Raw genomic sequence first — 14,025 nt, forward strand, 5'->3', positions numbered from 1 at the left:
CCCCTCCCCCTCTGCATAAGCCCTTCCTCTCCCAGCTCTCCCCCTCTGCACAAGCCCCTTCCCCTCCCCCTCTGCATAAGCCCCTCCCTCTCTCAACCCTCCCCCTCCCCTTCCCCCTCCGCACAAGTCCCTCCCTCTCCCAACCCTCCCCCTCCTTCTCTGCACAAGCCCCTTCCTCTCCCAGCCCTCCCCCTCCCCCTCCCCCTTCGCACAAGCCCCTTCCTCTCCCAGCCCTTCTTCTTCCCTTCCCCTCCTCTACCTTCTGCTTTCCACTTTGCGGGGCCGGAGTCTGCTCTCTATCCCCGGACTCCGAACCCACAACTCAACCGTGCGGCGCAGCACAATGCAGCACCCAGCAATTTTAAAATCCCAGGCCGTGACGTTACATCATGCCCGGGCGTCTCCCCGCCCACCGGTTTCAGCATGCTGCACATGGCAGCAGCAGCCGGCAAGGGGGAGCTCAGTGAAGGTTGCACACGGCGGGGCCGGGGCCGGGGCTGGGGGAGAGAGTCTCTGGAGCTGGGGTGGGAGGATGCATGGTGGTCCGGAGCCCGCTCCAAGCAGAGCTGGAGAGACCCAGCTCCAAATATTGGTGGAGCATGGGCACCATGAGCCCATACAACTCGCTGCCCATGTCTTTGCCTATCCCGGATAAACTAGTTTACATGGCTCCGTCGATGGAGCCATGTAGTCTAGACATACCCCAATAGGCAATATGGATCCAGCGAATAACTGTATTTCAATGTGAATATTAGTAACATTAGTTTCTTTGAAGCGAAGTAATCTTTTCAATAAGTAAACAAAAACTATCAAACTGGCATTAAACAGAACTTTTAAATATTGTTATTTTAAAGGTGATAGAAATGTAGCCGTGTTAGTCTGGTGTAGCTGAAACAAAATACAGGACTATGTAGCACTTTAAAGACTAACAAGATGATTTATTAGATGATGAGCTTTCGTGGGTCTGGCCCACGAAAACTCATCATCTAATAAACCATCTTGTTAGTCTTTAAAGTGCTACATAGTCCTATATTTTGTTATTTTAAAGGGACACTTTCAAATATTATATTCTTATAAATGAGCCTTACATTTATTGCCAATAATGAAATAGTTTATTAAAACTGGGAAGGGGAGATCTAATCTAATCTAATTTACTTTCTGCTATTTTCAGTAGTTTGTTAGCATTTCAATCAATTTCATTTTCCAATCAATTATTGCTGTTGGGTTTGGGTTGGATACATTGCAAGGAGAATCCCAAACTGTTTCAATTTATTTTCTTTTTTTCTCTCTCTCTCTATAAAAACTTTTCCTATGGGACCACAGAGTGACATCATGCATCACTCTGCGTCCTACAGCCCCTCCCTCCACCCTCAACCGCATGGCCTCCCCCCCCCCCCTGTGCTCTGGGGAGCCACAAACTATGTGGCTTCCCCGCATGCCTTTCCCCTGTGCTTGGACTTTCCCAGCAGCTGCGGGGAGGGGAGCCAGGGCTGGGCTGGCCTGGCTTGGCCTTGGCCCATGCCCCCACCGGCTCGGCAGCCAGGGAGAGAGCTGGGCCCAGCACTGCTTTGGGCCAGCACGGTTTCACCCCAATCCTTCCATGGTGGCCGGGGGGAAGAGCCAGGCCCTCACCAGTGGCTGGGGGGAAAGCCGGGTGCGACTGCCTTGGCCCCATCCTCGGCAACCAAGGGGACCCAAGAGCTGGTGCTGGCGGGGAGGGGAGGGACACGGGCTGGGGTGAACTCAGCCTCTCAGGCAGGGGTGGGGGGTGAAGGAGAGAGAGCTGGGGTCAGGGCAGCCTTGGACCTTTCCTGGGGGCTGGTGGGGGAAGATCCAGGGCCAGGTTGGCCTCAGCCCTGTGCACTCTCCAGTGGCTGGGTGTGGGGAGCGGGGGGACGGGCAGAGCCAGGGATGGGGCTGCCTTGGCTCCTTCCTGGCAGCAGGGAAGAGCAGGAGTTGGGGTGGTCTCAGTCCGAGGCACTCCCTGGCCAAGAGGGGAGTTGGCTAGCATAGTGAGCAGGGGGCACAGCCCCCTAGTAAAACTTAATGAAAACATTTATGTTGGTATAAGGCGTGGAACACCCGGTTTTCTAATGAATCCTATAATTTGGGCCTTAACATCCTCACAATAGGATATATGAGGTATGTTAGGTGGAGCAGTAGCACTTTGAGCTTTCATACTACGCTAGTAGACCCATTATAAATTATTACAAAGCCAGGCATAATATAATGGTGGATGAGGCCTTTTTTAAACAATTAACAAAACTATCCAAAGCCCAAGATTTGGTGGTGATGGGGGACTTCAACTATCCAGACATATGTTGGGAAACTAACACAGTGGGGCACAGGCTATCCAATAAGTTTCTGGACTGCAGTTGAGAACTTGAAAGTGGAAGACAGTATGGGGGACAGTGATCATGAAATAATAGAGTTCATGATCTTAAGGAAAGGTAGAAGGGAGACCAGCACAATTGAGGTAATGGATTTCAGGAAGGCAGATTTTGATAAGCTCAGAGAACTTGTAGGTAAGGTCCCATGGGAAGCAAGACTGAAGGGAAAAACAACTGAGGAGAGTTGGAAGTATTTCAAAGGGACGTTGTTAAGGGCCCAAAAGCAAACAATTCCGCTGTGTAGGAAAGATAGAAAATATGGCAAAAGACCAGCTTGGCTTAACAAGGAGATCTTGCATGATCTCAAAATAAAAAAGGAGTCATATAAAAAATGGAAACTAGGACAAATAACAAAGGATGAATATAGGCAAGCAACACGGGAATGCAGGGGCAAGATTAGAAAGGCAAAGGCACAAAATGAGATCAAACTAGCTACAGGCATAAAGGGAAACAAGAAGACCTTTTATAAATACATTAAAAGCAAGGGGAAGACCAAGGACAGGGTAGGCCCACTGCTTAGTGAGGAGGGAGAAGCAGTAACAGGAAACTTGGAAATGGCAGAGATGCTCAATGACTTCTTTGTTTCGGTCTTCACCGAGAAGTCTGGAGGTGTGCCTAACGTAGTGAATACAAGCAGAGAGAGGGTAAGTTTAGAAGATAGGATACACAAAGAACAAGTTAAAAATCACTTAGGAAAGTTAGATGTCAGCAAGTCACCAGGTCCTGATGAAATGCATCCCAGGATACTCAAGGAGCTGATAGAGGAGGTATCTGAGCCTTTAGCTATGATTTTTGAAAAATCATGGCAGACAGGAGAGATTCCAGAAGACTGGAAAAGGGCAAATATTGTGCCCATCTATAAAAAGGGGAATAAGAACAACCCAGGAAACTACAGACCGGTCAGTTTAACGTCTGTCCCAGGGAAGATAATGGAGCAGGTAATTAAGGAAATCATATGCAAACACTTGGAAGGTAATAAAGTGATAGGGAATAGCCAGCATGGGTTTGTGAAGAACAAGTCATGCCAAACTAATCTGATAGCTTTCTTTGATAGATTAACGAGCCTTGTGGATAAGGGAGAAGCGGTGGATGTCATATACCTAGACTTTAGTAAGGCATTTGATACGGTCTCGCACGATATTCTTATTGATAAACTAGGCAAATATAACTTAGATAGGGCCACGATAAGGTGGGTGCATAATTGGTTGGATAACCGTAGTCAGAGAGTTGTTGTTAACTGTTCTAAATCCTGCTGGAAAGGGATAACAAGTGGAGTTCCTCAAGGGTCTGTTTTGGGACCCGTACTGTTCAATATCTTCATCAATGATGTAGATATTGGGATAGAGAGTACGCTTATTAAGTTTGCAGATGATACCAAACTAGGTGGGGTTGCAACGTCTTTGGAGGATAGGGACATAATTCAAAATGACCTTAGCAAGTTAGAGAAATGGTCAGAGGTAAACAGGATGAGGTTTAATAAAGAGAAATGCAAAGTGCTCCACTTAGGAAGGAACAATCAGTTCCATACATACAAGATGGGAAGCGACTGTCTAGGAAGGAGCATGGCGGAAAGGGATCTAGGGGTCATAGTGGACCACAAGTTGAATATGAGTCAACAGTGGGATGCTGTTGCAAAAAAAGCAAATATGATTCTAGGTTGTATCAACAGGTGCGTTGTAAGCAAAACTCGTGAAGTCATTCTGCCGCTCTACTTTGCACTAGTTAGGCCTCAGCTGGAGTACTGTGTCCAGTTCTGGGTGCCACATTTCAAGAAAGATGTGGAGAACTTGGAAAGGGTACAGAGAAGAGCGACAAGAATGATTAAAGGTTTAGAGAACATGACCTATGAAGCCAGGCTTCATGAACTGGGCTTGTTTAGTTTGGAAAAAAGAAGATTAAAGGGGGGACATGATAGCGGTTTTCAAATATCTAAAAGGGTGTCACAAGGAGGAAGGAGAAAATTTGTTCCTCTTGGTTTCTGAGGACAGGACAAGGAGTAATGGGCTTAAAGTGCAGCAAGGGAGGTTTAGATTGGACATTAGGAAAAAATTCCTAACTGTCAGGGTGGTCAAATATTGGAATAAATTGCCAAGGGAGGTGGTGGAATCTCCCTCTCTGGAGATATTTAAGAACAGGTTAGATAGACATCTGTCAGGGATGGTGTAGACGGAGCTTGGTCCTGCCTTGAGGGCAGGGGGCTGGACTCCATGACCTGTTGAGGTCCCTTACAGTCCTATTATTCTATGATTCTATGATTCTATAATAACATGTGAAAGGGAAACCTATTTTGATACCCATTTCTTAGTCTTGAGGGAGCATTCACTTGACAACAAATCCCTTTCAGGAATTCCACAGTACTACTGAATAACAGGCCTTAAACTAGTGCTTTTTAATGTTCTTTACTCATGCTCAGTCAACTGAACATTTTTAAAGGGGGCAAGGATATAAATATCCACTAATACAACATGGGGGGGGGGTGTAAATAATTGTGTTAACAAAACCTTAACATTTGTTATACCATTCCCCAGCAACACTGAGTGCTGCTAAATTTGTGTTTAAAAGTCTTAGCTATTTGAACATGTGGTACCATGTTTTCTTTTGCAAGTGTCCCACTCCTCTACACTCAGACTAAAATATATTTATCAAATTACTGAGTTGGAAAGGTTTGTAATAAATTCTTTGGGCAGCAAGTGTTCCCCCGCTCCCTTTAAATCTTTATCTGACATTAAATAAAGCAAGTCCAAAACAGATTAATTGTCAAACAGTGATGCTCCATCTCTTCAATGTGATTTTAGATTTCAGAAGAGGAACACGTTGATGAGGTAAGGAGATGACATGGTCTTCTTCCGTCGATGTAGAAAGATAGCACAGACGATTGTCTGAAAAAGCCAATTCTACACCGTGCAAGCATGGCTTTCGCCCAGTCGCACATTATGGCCGCTAGAAGGCATCAACACAGTAGACTCATAATTGAAGTGGATGAGTACAGCTCAAACCCCACACAGGCTTTCACGTTCTACAACATTAACCAGGGACGTTTTCAGCCCCCACATGTGCAAATGTAAGTATTATAGTTTTGTTATTGTTCTAACACAGCCTTCTGAATTGTTATTAACTTTTCAGTGGGATATTTGATGGACCAGTCAGAAAGAGTTCAAAGAATGTTTTGCTTGTCTATCTAATAATAATTACTATGATGATACAGTTCAGTCCACTGGGGAAGCATAGGTACTCTTTTCAAGGTAGGAGAGAAATCACTATGCTAGCACTATTTGATATTTATAAAAAAAGAAACCAAGAACAAGCAATGTAATTAATCTAAGAGGTTTCATATAGATAATATTTTCCACAATCTTAGTACCGTTCATCAGCATTGTGAACTGGCATTCTCATCACATGTAAATAGCTGTTGAAAAAGTATTCAGCAGTTTTCAGAATAAACATTATCCTGTTGTTTGGTTAGCTATACTGCAGTTATGTATTATAAAAAAGACGGCAACAAATAAAATAGTGGGTACCCATCCAAGAGCTTACTTTAATAACAGTGTAAGGAAAATATGGAGTATTTGAGGAGTAATTAAAATAAAGTGCTTATTTTTTACTTTTTATACATAATGACGACTTCGGTAAAGTTAACTGCTCTATTTGGTGATTTACTTCTAAAGTAGAGTGTAGGATCATAATTACAAATTGAAGCCTGCTAGAAGGAAGAGCAAAGCTGTTAAGCCATTACAAGTAAATTAAGTGTATTAATCCATTACACAATATTTTATAGAAAATCAAAATGTAACATATTTTACTCTATTCTTTAAAAAGAGAATTAATCTTGCATTTTGATCAGAGAACTGATTTTCATTAAAAAAACTTTGCATTTTAGCAGGACCGAATAAATTGGCTTACTTTCATTCACTACTTTTAATACATTTTGTTAATTTCTAATCACAGGGAATGAATCATTTAAAAAACAACAGAGTGTATGATATATATCTTTTCAGTAATACTTTACAAACATATTGTGGTACAAATTTTACACAGTGGAAAGGAAATCGAAAGGCTAATGTGGACTCATGCCTGCATGTGGGTGGAGTTAGAATATGTAAACAACCACTCTCAGGAAGAGGTTTTTATTATATATGCCAATCACAATAGGGTTCTGACCCCTTGTTGGGGCTTTTAGGTGATAATCCAATACACATAATAAATAGAACAAATATAGTATCTGCATTAGGGAACATCTTTTGTTTGCAGAGCTAGCAAATGGTAACAGAAAACAAACAAATAAAATATTGATTCACAAATATTTTGGCAAACAGAAGTGCCAAGTTCAGATCTCTGAGATTTGTGGGGCATGTTATTCATTATTTGTGAGTATTCAGACATCCCCTGGGTATTCAAGTATATGTTTGGCAATCCCCAAAGTTGCATGAATGAGTTTTCATCACAGAATTTGGGGTGGAAATTAGTTATTCATTATTAGCCATTTGCTACACATTATTCTCTTGTTTAATATTGCCATCACCCTGCCAATGAGTGAATACAATAGCATGTGACTTTGCTGATCCACCACACAACACAGAGAATGCTCTAAAGGGAGCCGTTCACAAACATGCCATTCTCTGAAAATTGTTCCCCAAAACTGTTCATCATTCATGAATAATAAATGCACTTGAAAAAAATTAATGAACACCAGAAAATGGGCTAAGCTGTAACAAATAATATTTGTAACAGTAGTTTGACCAACTCTATTTGTCTAGACAGTAGAAATATTGAAGCATTTTTGTGAATACCCACGGTATTTATATTGCTCTTGGTTTTTATAAATTAACAGAATGGTTGCAAAGAAAGAAGAAATGTAGGCTGTCTATACTACAGAGTTTTTTCCAGGATACCGGAGGTACCCCAGAAAAACACTGCCACGTCCAGGGAATGTGTCTGCTTTTTCAGATCAGTTTCCAAAAAAGCGGATGCATTCTTTTGGAAGCCCTCTATTCCTCATTTTATGAGGAATAAGGGCTTTTCTGAAAGAGGAGGTTTTTCCCCACATTTGGCCCCATGCAGATGGGCCGAATGTCAGAAGAGCCTCTTCTGAAAAAAGAATTGGAAAAAGGTACGCAACTTGCGGTTCACAATTTGCGTACCTTTTTCCAAAAAAGAACTACAGTGTAGACATAGCCGTAATCTTGCATCTCCTTTATTCCTATAAATATTATGAATGAAATCCTGGTCCCATTTAAGTCAATGGTAGCTGTTGTATAGATTTCAGTAGGACCAGGATTTCATCCTGTTTGTGAATTATATGCTTGCAAAATCCCAAATTTAGTGATGTTACAAATGATCATGAATAAACCCCATATAAAACTTACTCTCCCCCCCAAAAAAATTTGGCCTAAACTCCTTTCTCCTCCATGCTTTTATCCATTTTCCAAAGGCCTTTCTGACATCAGCCTCACAGCTAGTACATGTTTTTTTCTGGTCCTCAGTACTGTTTTGCACTCCTTGTCCTGCTTTAACTTGCACCTACATCCAAAAGTATTCCCAACCTCTCACAGCATTTTCCTGGCTCCATTTTTGTCTTTCTTGTTTCTCTGTTGCTGAGGTGCTTTGGGATACCACACTTTTATGATAATTATCACCTACTGTTTGTTAAGCACTGATAATATAATCAGAGCTGTAGAAGACACACCTGGGCTACATCTAGACTGGCCCCTTCTTCGGAAGAGGCATGCTAATTTCTAACTTTGGAATAGGGAAATGCGCGGGGGATTTAAATATCCCCCGCGGGATTTAAATAAACATGGCCGCCGCTTTTTTTCCGGCTTGGGGAAAAGGCGGAAAAGAGCGTTTAGACTGGCGCGATCCTCCGGAATAAAGCCCTTTTCCGGAGGATCTCTTATTCCTACTTGCAAGGAATACTTTTGGATGTAGGTGCAGGTTAAAGCAGGACAAGGAGTGCAAAACAGTACTGAGGACCAGAAAAAACATGTACTAGCTGTGAGGCTGATGTCAGAAAGGCCTTTGAAAAATGGATAAAAGCATGGAGGAGAAAGGAGTTTAGGCCAAATTTTTTTGGGGGGGAGAGTAAGTTTTATATGGGGTTTATTCATGATCATTTGTAACATCACTAAATTTGGGATTTTGCAAGCATATAATTCACAAACAGGATGAAATCCTGGTCCTACTTGCAAGTAGGAATAAGAGATCCTCCGGAAAAGGGCTTTATTCCGGAGGATCGCGCCAGTCTGGACGCTCTTTTCCGGCTTTTCCCCAAGCCGGAAAAAAAGCGGCGGCCATGTTTATTTAAATCCCACGGGGGATATTTAAATCCCCCACGCATTTCCCTATTCCAAAGTTAGAAATTAGCATGCCTCTTCCGAAGAAGGGGCCAGTCTAGATGTAGCCATCATGACAGTTATGCCCTGAAGATTTAAGGTCTTGATCCTGACTGTATGTAGGCAAACTTCTGCTCCTATTTGAAACCCCATGGAAGCTCTGCGTATGAACCAACCTCCAGCAACAATTGTTGTCCTGAAATTGTAGCTTTGCTCTCCAATTTATATGTAGGTTTATATGTTATTTTTAAAAGGTGGCATAGACTATAAGGATTCCATTTTTTTTTGCATTATTCACAGTGCAGACAGTTCATTGTACCTCAGTGGGGGCTACTCAAGGACATCCCATTCAGGCCTTAGGAAACTGTGTTCTACAGTATAATTAAATGTGTTTGTGACACCGGACATACATGTACACTACTGCAGGCCTGACCTTAGGGCAAGGCGAGCAAAGCGGTTACCTTGAGTGTCATGGCTTCAGGGCCCTGCGCTGCAATTGACAGCTGTTTCAGTGTGAGTCAGGGGGCTAATTCAGCCTCAGAAGAAATGCCTTAGACAGTGAAAGAGCCCGATTCCTGTTGAGGGATGCCTGGCTCTGGAACACTAGCTGCAACACTAGCGGTGGTGATTGGCCCGACAGCTCCTGCACTACCCAATGGGGGCCCAGGCTTAGGTTTAAAGCCCTGCTGGAGCCCACACTCCCTTCTGTCTGCTCCCGCAGCCTGGGGCATGCCTCCCTCCACCTGCTGCTCCTGGCCCTCGCCTCCGGCTGCTGCTGCTTGCTACCCAGCCCAGGTGAGTGGGGCTGGGCTAAGCTGGGCTGGCTCCTATGACTGAGCAAAACTTACCTGGGGCTTGAGGGCAGGTGGTCCTGGGAGGGGAGCTTCCTGCTCTGGCCCCTGCAGCAGGGTGGGGGCAGTTCCTTCCCGACCCACTCTCTGGGGCTCTGCCTGCACCATGGCGTCCACAGTCTGGGCCCCACTTTCAACGTACGCCTCTGGCCCCACAAACTCTTTGGCCAGGCCTGCACTACTGTACTGGAAATGAGGTCCACCCATCTTTAATGTGTGCATTGTTTCTGTGACATTGTGGTCTGCAGTTCATTTATTTATCATATTTATTTATACCCAATAATTTTTTGGTGCTTTGTACAATGTTTCAAATAAATACATTCCTTGCAGAGCTGTGTGAATCAGAAAAATGCTTCATAAAATAAAGTTCTGAATTCTGCACAAGGAAAAGCATGTGCATTGTGTACTGCATACATTGCCATTGCAGCTGTGGTACAGTTACACGTACATGCTTCTATATATTGTAATGAAATGTGTTTAGGGTGAAGGCATTTAATGAGTTGCAAATAAGTTTATTTCATACCGCAGATTTGTGTTCTCTGTCTTCCTTACCTAAATCACGAGGAAGCTTCACAAAAGTGGGTCAGATAATTTATTTTCTTCAGGTTTGAGTCTTGAAATTGGGCACTATTCAATGCAGCACCTCCCCTTACTGCATCTGATTTTACTTAGTATAATTAAGCCCCCAAATTTGCCACAATTGTCCTGACAATAGTAAGGTTATAATATGCATTTGCAGCAGGCGTCAATAGAGTTCTTATCTACTGGTGCATTAACACACTGTGCTGTATCTCCAAAAATGTGTTAATTAAATTTGTTGGAAAAAAATGATTAGAAAAATGCATTTAAATGTATTTATATATGTGATAACTTGCTTTTCTCAAGCAATCTTTTCTCGCTTTTTTCATGTGCAATCTTTAACAATGAACATAGAATGGTATTCTTATTTTGAAATTGGAAATGCCTTTGTTTTATTTGTAAGTATCTGAAATATGAAAATAACTCTGAAACAATACCTTTTCCATTATGTCTTTAAAATAATACATCTATCCAGGCAATATTGAAGGCACTATTATATGAACTCCAAAATTCTTACACTGCCAGTTAATTCTGTAACAAAAGACAGGATGATACAGCACTTTAAAGACTAACAAGATGGTTTATTAGGTGATGAGCTTTCATAGGCCAGACCCACTTCCTCAGATCAAATTGTGGAAGAAAATTGGCATGACCATATACACCAAAGGGATACAATTTTCTTCCACAATTTGATCTGAGGAAGTGGGTCTGGCCCACAAAAGCTCATCACCTAATAAACCATCTTGTTAGTCTTTAAAGTGCTGCATCTTCCTGTCTTTTGTTTCAGCAAGACCAGACTAACACGGCTACATCTCTGTTGTTAATTCTGTGAGTTTCTTCTAAGAAGTGACTTTCATTATACAAATCCAGAATAGTATCATCTTTACTAAGAGTGAAAATTGTATGAATTGCGAAGTATATACTAAAAAGGTTATGTAGTCAACTCTATTTAATAACCTTCTCATGATGCTTTTCCCATAGGGTGGATCCTGTGCCCCATGATGCTCCCAAACCTCCAGGATATACCCGGTTTGTCTGTATTTCTGATACTCACTCAAGAACTGATCCAATCCAAATGCCCTATGGAGATGTTTTAATACATGCTGGTGACTTCACTGAACTGGGACTTCCTAGCGAAGTTAAAAAATTCAATGAATGGTTAGGTAAGTATCAGGTTACATGTCATTTTGGAAGTAAACGTGACATAATGAATGTGTTAACCCTCTCTGCTTCCTAGTAAAACATTATGCACTTAGGCATGATGAATATTAATTTAGCTTTGTGTTTGAAAGGTAACATTTAGAATTTGAATTTTTAAAAATATTTGTGTTCTTTTCAGCTGAGCAAATGAGATTTGTGTGACCATTCATCCATTCTGCCTTTTCACACTTAAGTGGGGTGGGGAATGTACAATAAGCGGCTTTGAACATTAGCTGCAATTTAAGTCAGTGGGCCTTTTATGATTTGCATAAGAATTATTGTGTACATTGTGTTATGGCTTTCCTTCCCCGTAAAAAGTTGTGGCGAGAAAAGCATTTGTCTGTTTAATACTGGAGGCTGATAGTTTTGCTGTCTGAGGCTCAGCTGCACCGGAGCGATGAATTCCAAACAAAGCAAAACGCCTGTCTGTGGTTGTTGTCTTGGATGTGGCAGACCAGATGTAGGTGCCTTCTGTGGGCAACTGTTGGCATTGATAGCAGAAATTCTGTTCCACTGGGCAGGCAAGTGGTGATTTGCATGCACTTTTACCATGTTATGTATGTGCTTTAAACAATTGCAGTTGAAATTGGAAAGAGAATGCTGCTTCCAGAAAAAAATCATGGTCTATGTCCCTGCAATACTGATACCTGCTTTAGCATAAACACAAATTCCTGTTTCTGGTATTGGTTTATCAGATACCTGTAAGTAGGGTTAAAAAAAAAACTTCTGCAAGAAGTACACATTTAAAGGGTGGAGCTTTTTTCATTAATTTATATATTCCTGTGTTTTCCTTTCTTTTTAGCTACATGCTATGGAATTTCCTGATGTGGAATTGGCTAGGAGCAGCACAAAGCTGACAGAAGCACAGAGACTGATATGCAATGTGAAAAATGTCAGGCCTTTCCAATTTAAAAAAAAAATTGCAAGCAAGCCTTTGCTCTAATTTTGGCAGGCTTCTGTCAATAAATATTATTTTGACTTTGGAAGCCCAATATTATGCCTCACATAAAATAAGGGGGGAAAGTTATGATGCTTTAATGTAGAAACATACACACAAAAACATTTTCAGTGAAATCTGTAACAGTACATTCTACTCAATCTTTTTGTGCCCTGTCATTATAGGACAATAGGACCCTCTGACAATACTAAGCAATCTTCAATTCTACTCTAAGTCTTTACACTGTATTGCAATATTGTACAAATATTAGAGCACAAAAACTATTCCAAACACCATGGTTATCTTCTTTTCACAAAATCAATATTTATCCAGTAGTGTGGAAGGGAAGCGATATTAGAGCATTGTTAGTCAGCAGGGAAATGGGCTTCAAGTCTTGGTTGCTGCTGAGCTCCTGTATACCTTACAGACGGCTTGGCTTCCTACATGCTATTGTCCCAGCTGTGAACAGCAGAAGTCCTCAAGCTGAAATCCACTCAGTTATAGGTTATGGGTGTGGGAGGTGCTGGCAGAGCCTTTTTTTCAAGCTGGGCTCGTGAATGGAATTGTTTTTCTCTTTGCTCCAAAATACTCTGAGAATTTGTTGATCCTTAGGGCTTGCTGCTAAATCAATTTCTCTGAATTGTCATTTGGGGGAAGATGGAGGTATGTGGAACATGGGATTTCAGCTGTAGGAGTTGGGGGGTGTTTGTTTTTTGCAGGATTAGGGGGTCTGGAATGAGAATGTTTAGCTTTTTATGCTTATGATGATGGTTTTGTTGCTGAAGGGACTGGTTTTGTTTTCTGGGTTTATATTCTAAATCTCTGTCCAGGTATCTAGAGAGTTTTAATAGGTGGGGTTTTATGTGTTTTTGTTTAAACAAAGTAAAAAAAAGTTCATTTTCTTTGAAAATCTACTGCACTTTGCCTTTCTTATTGACTAAAATATCTAGAATCATTAGAGCCTCTTCCTTCCCCAACCACCTCCTTCTCTTCCTTTTCGCTCTTTGCCTGGGATCTTGCTAATTTCTTCAAAAAAATTGACACCATCTGGCAAAAGCTTTCACCCTCTGTTTACATCCTTTTTTGCTTCCTCCCAGACTGCATTCTCTCCTTCATCCTAGTCTCAGCTCTCCCTTTCCTCTTCCTTATCTTAATTTTGTATCTGTTTTGGCTCCATCCCTTCAGCCTTCAAACAAACAGTGGTTTCCTCAACCGTTAGAAACCCTTCCTGTGTTCACCTTCCTTTTAAACTACTGCTCAGTGTCCCTCCTCCTCTTCATGTCCAGATTTCTTGGGTGCAATGCTGACTGCCGGCCTTCGTCAATTTCTTCTCTCATACTCGCTTGGCTCTCCAGCATTCCAGTTTCTGCTATATCTTCCTCTCAACCTAATGGACCTTTCCGAGGTCACCTGGACAGATTCTGTGGCTTCTTGTCCATTTTCCTTCTCCATGTTAAATTAAGGCTATGTCTAGATTACAGGCTTCTTTCGGAAGAAGCTTTTCCAGGAGAGAGCTTCTGAAAAAACTTCTTCCGAAAGAGAGCGTCTACACTGCCCAAGCGCATCTGCTTTTTTGAAAGATAGCATCTACACTGAATGGACGCTATCTCACATTTCAGCTGTGATTACAGTGGACAGAGTGACCACCAGGACACCTGTGCTTTTTCCTCTTTCCTCTTCTTTTGAAAGAACTCCCTCTTCCCTGTCCACACACACCTTTTTCCGAAAGAACTCTTTTG

The 14,025-nt window shown here is 42.0% G+C and overlaps 1 protein-coding gene across 5 annotated transcripts in view; it reads left to right on the plus strand.

Annotated features, from left to right (window-relative positions):
- Positions 1–14,025, plus strand: part of MPPED1 (metallophosphoesterase domain containing 1) — a 90,012-nt gene that overhangs the window by 15,446 nt on the left and 60,541 nt on the right. For 2 of the 5 annotated variants that reach the window (XM_075899516.1, XM_075899528.1), the window contains 2 exons: positions 5,186–5,212; positions 11,131–11,312. In XM_075899516.1, the coding sequence (XP_075755631.1) occupies positions 5,186–5,212; positions 11,131–11,312 (209 nt within the window). Of the gene's footprint in view, positions 1–5,185; positions 5,452–11,130; positions 11,313–14,025 lie in introns of all 5 variants that reach the window. The other 3 variants (XM_075899509.1, XM_006127720.4, XM_075899521.1) reach the window with 2 other exon arrangements.

This window comes from Pelodiscus sinensis, chromosome 1, assembly GCF_049634645.1.
Source record: "Pelodiscus sinensis isolate JC-2024 chromosome 1, ASM4963464v1, whole genome shotgun sequence".
NCBI classification, from domain to species: Eukaryota; Metazoa; Chordata; order Testudines; family Trionychidae; genus Pelodiscus; species Pelodiscus sinensis.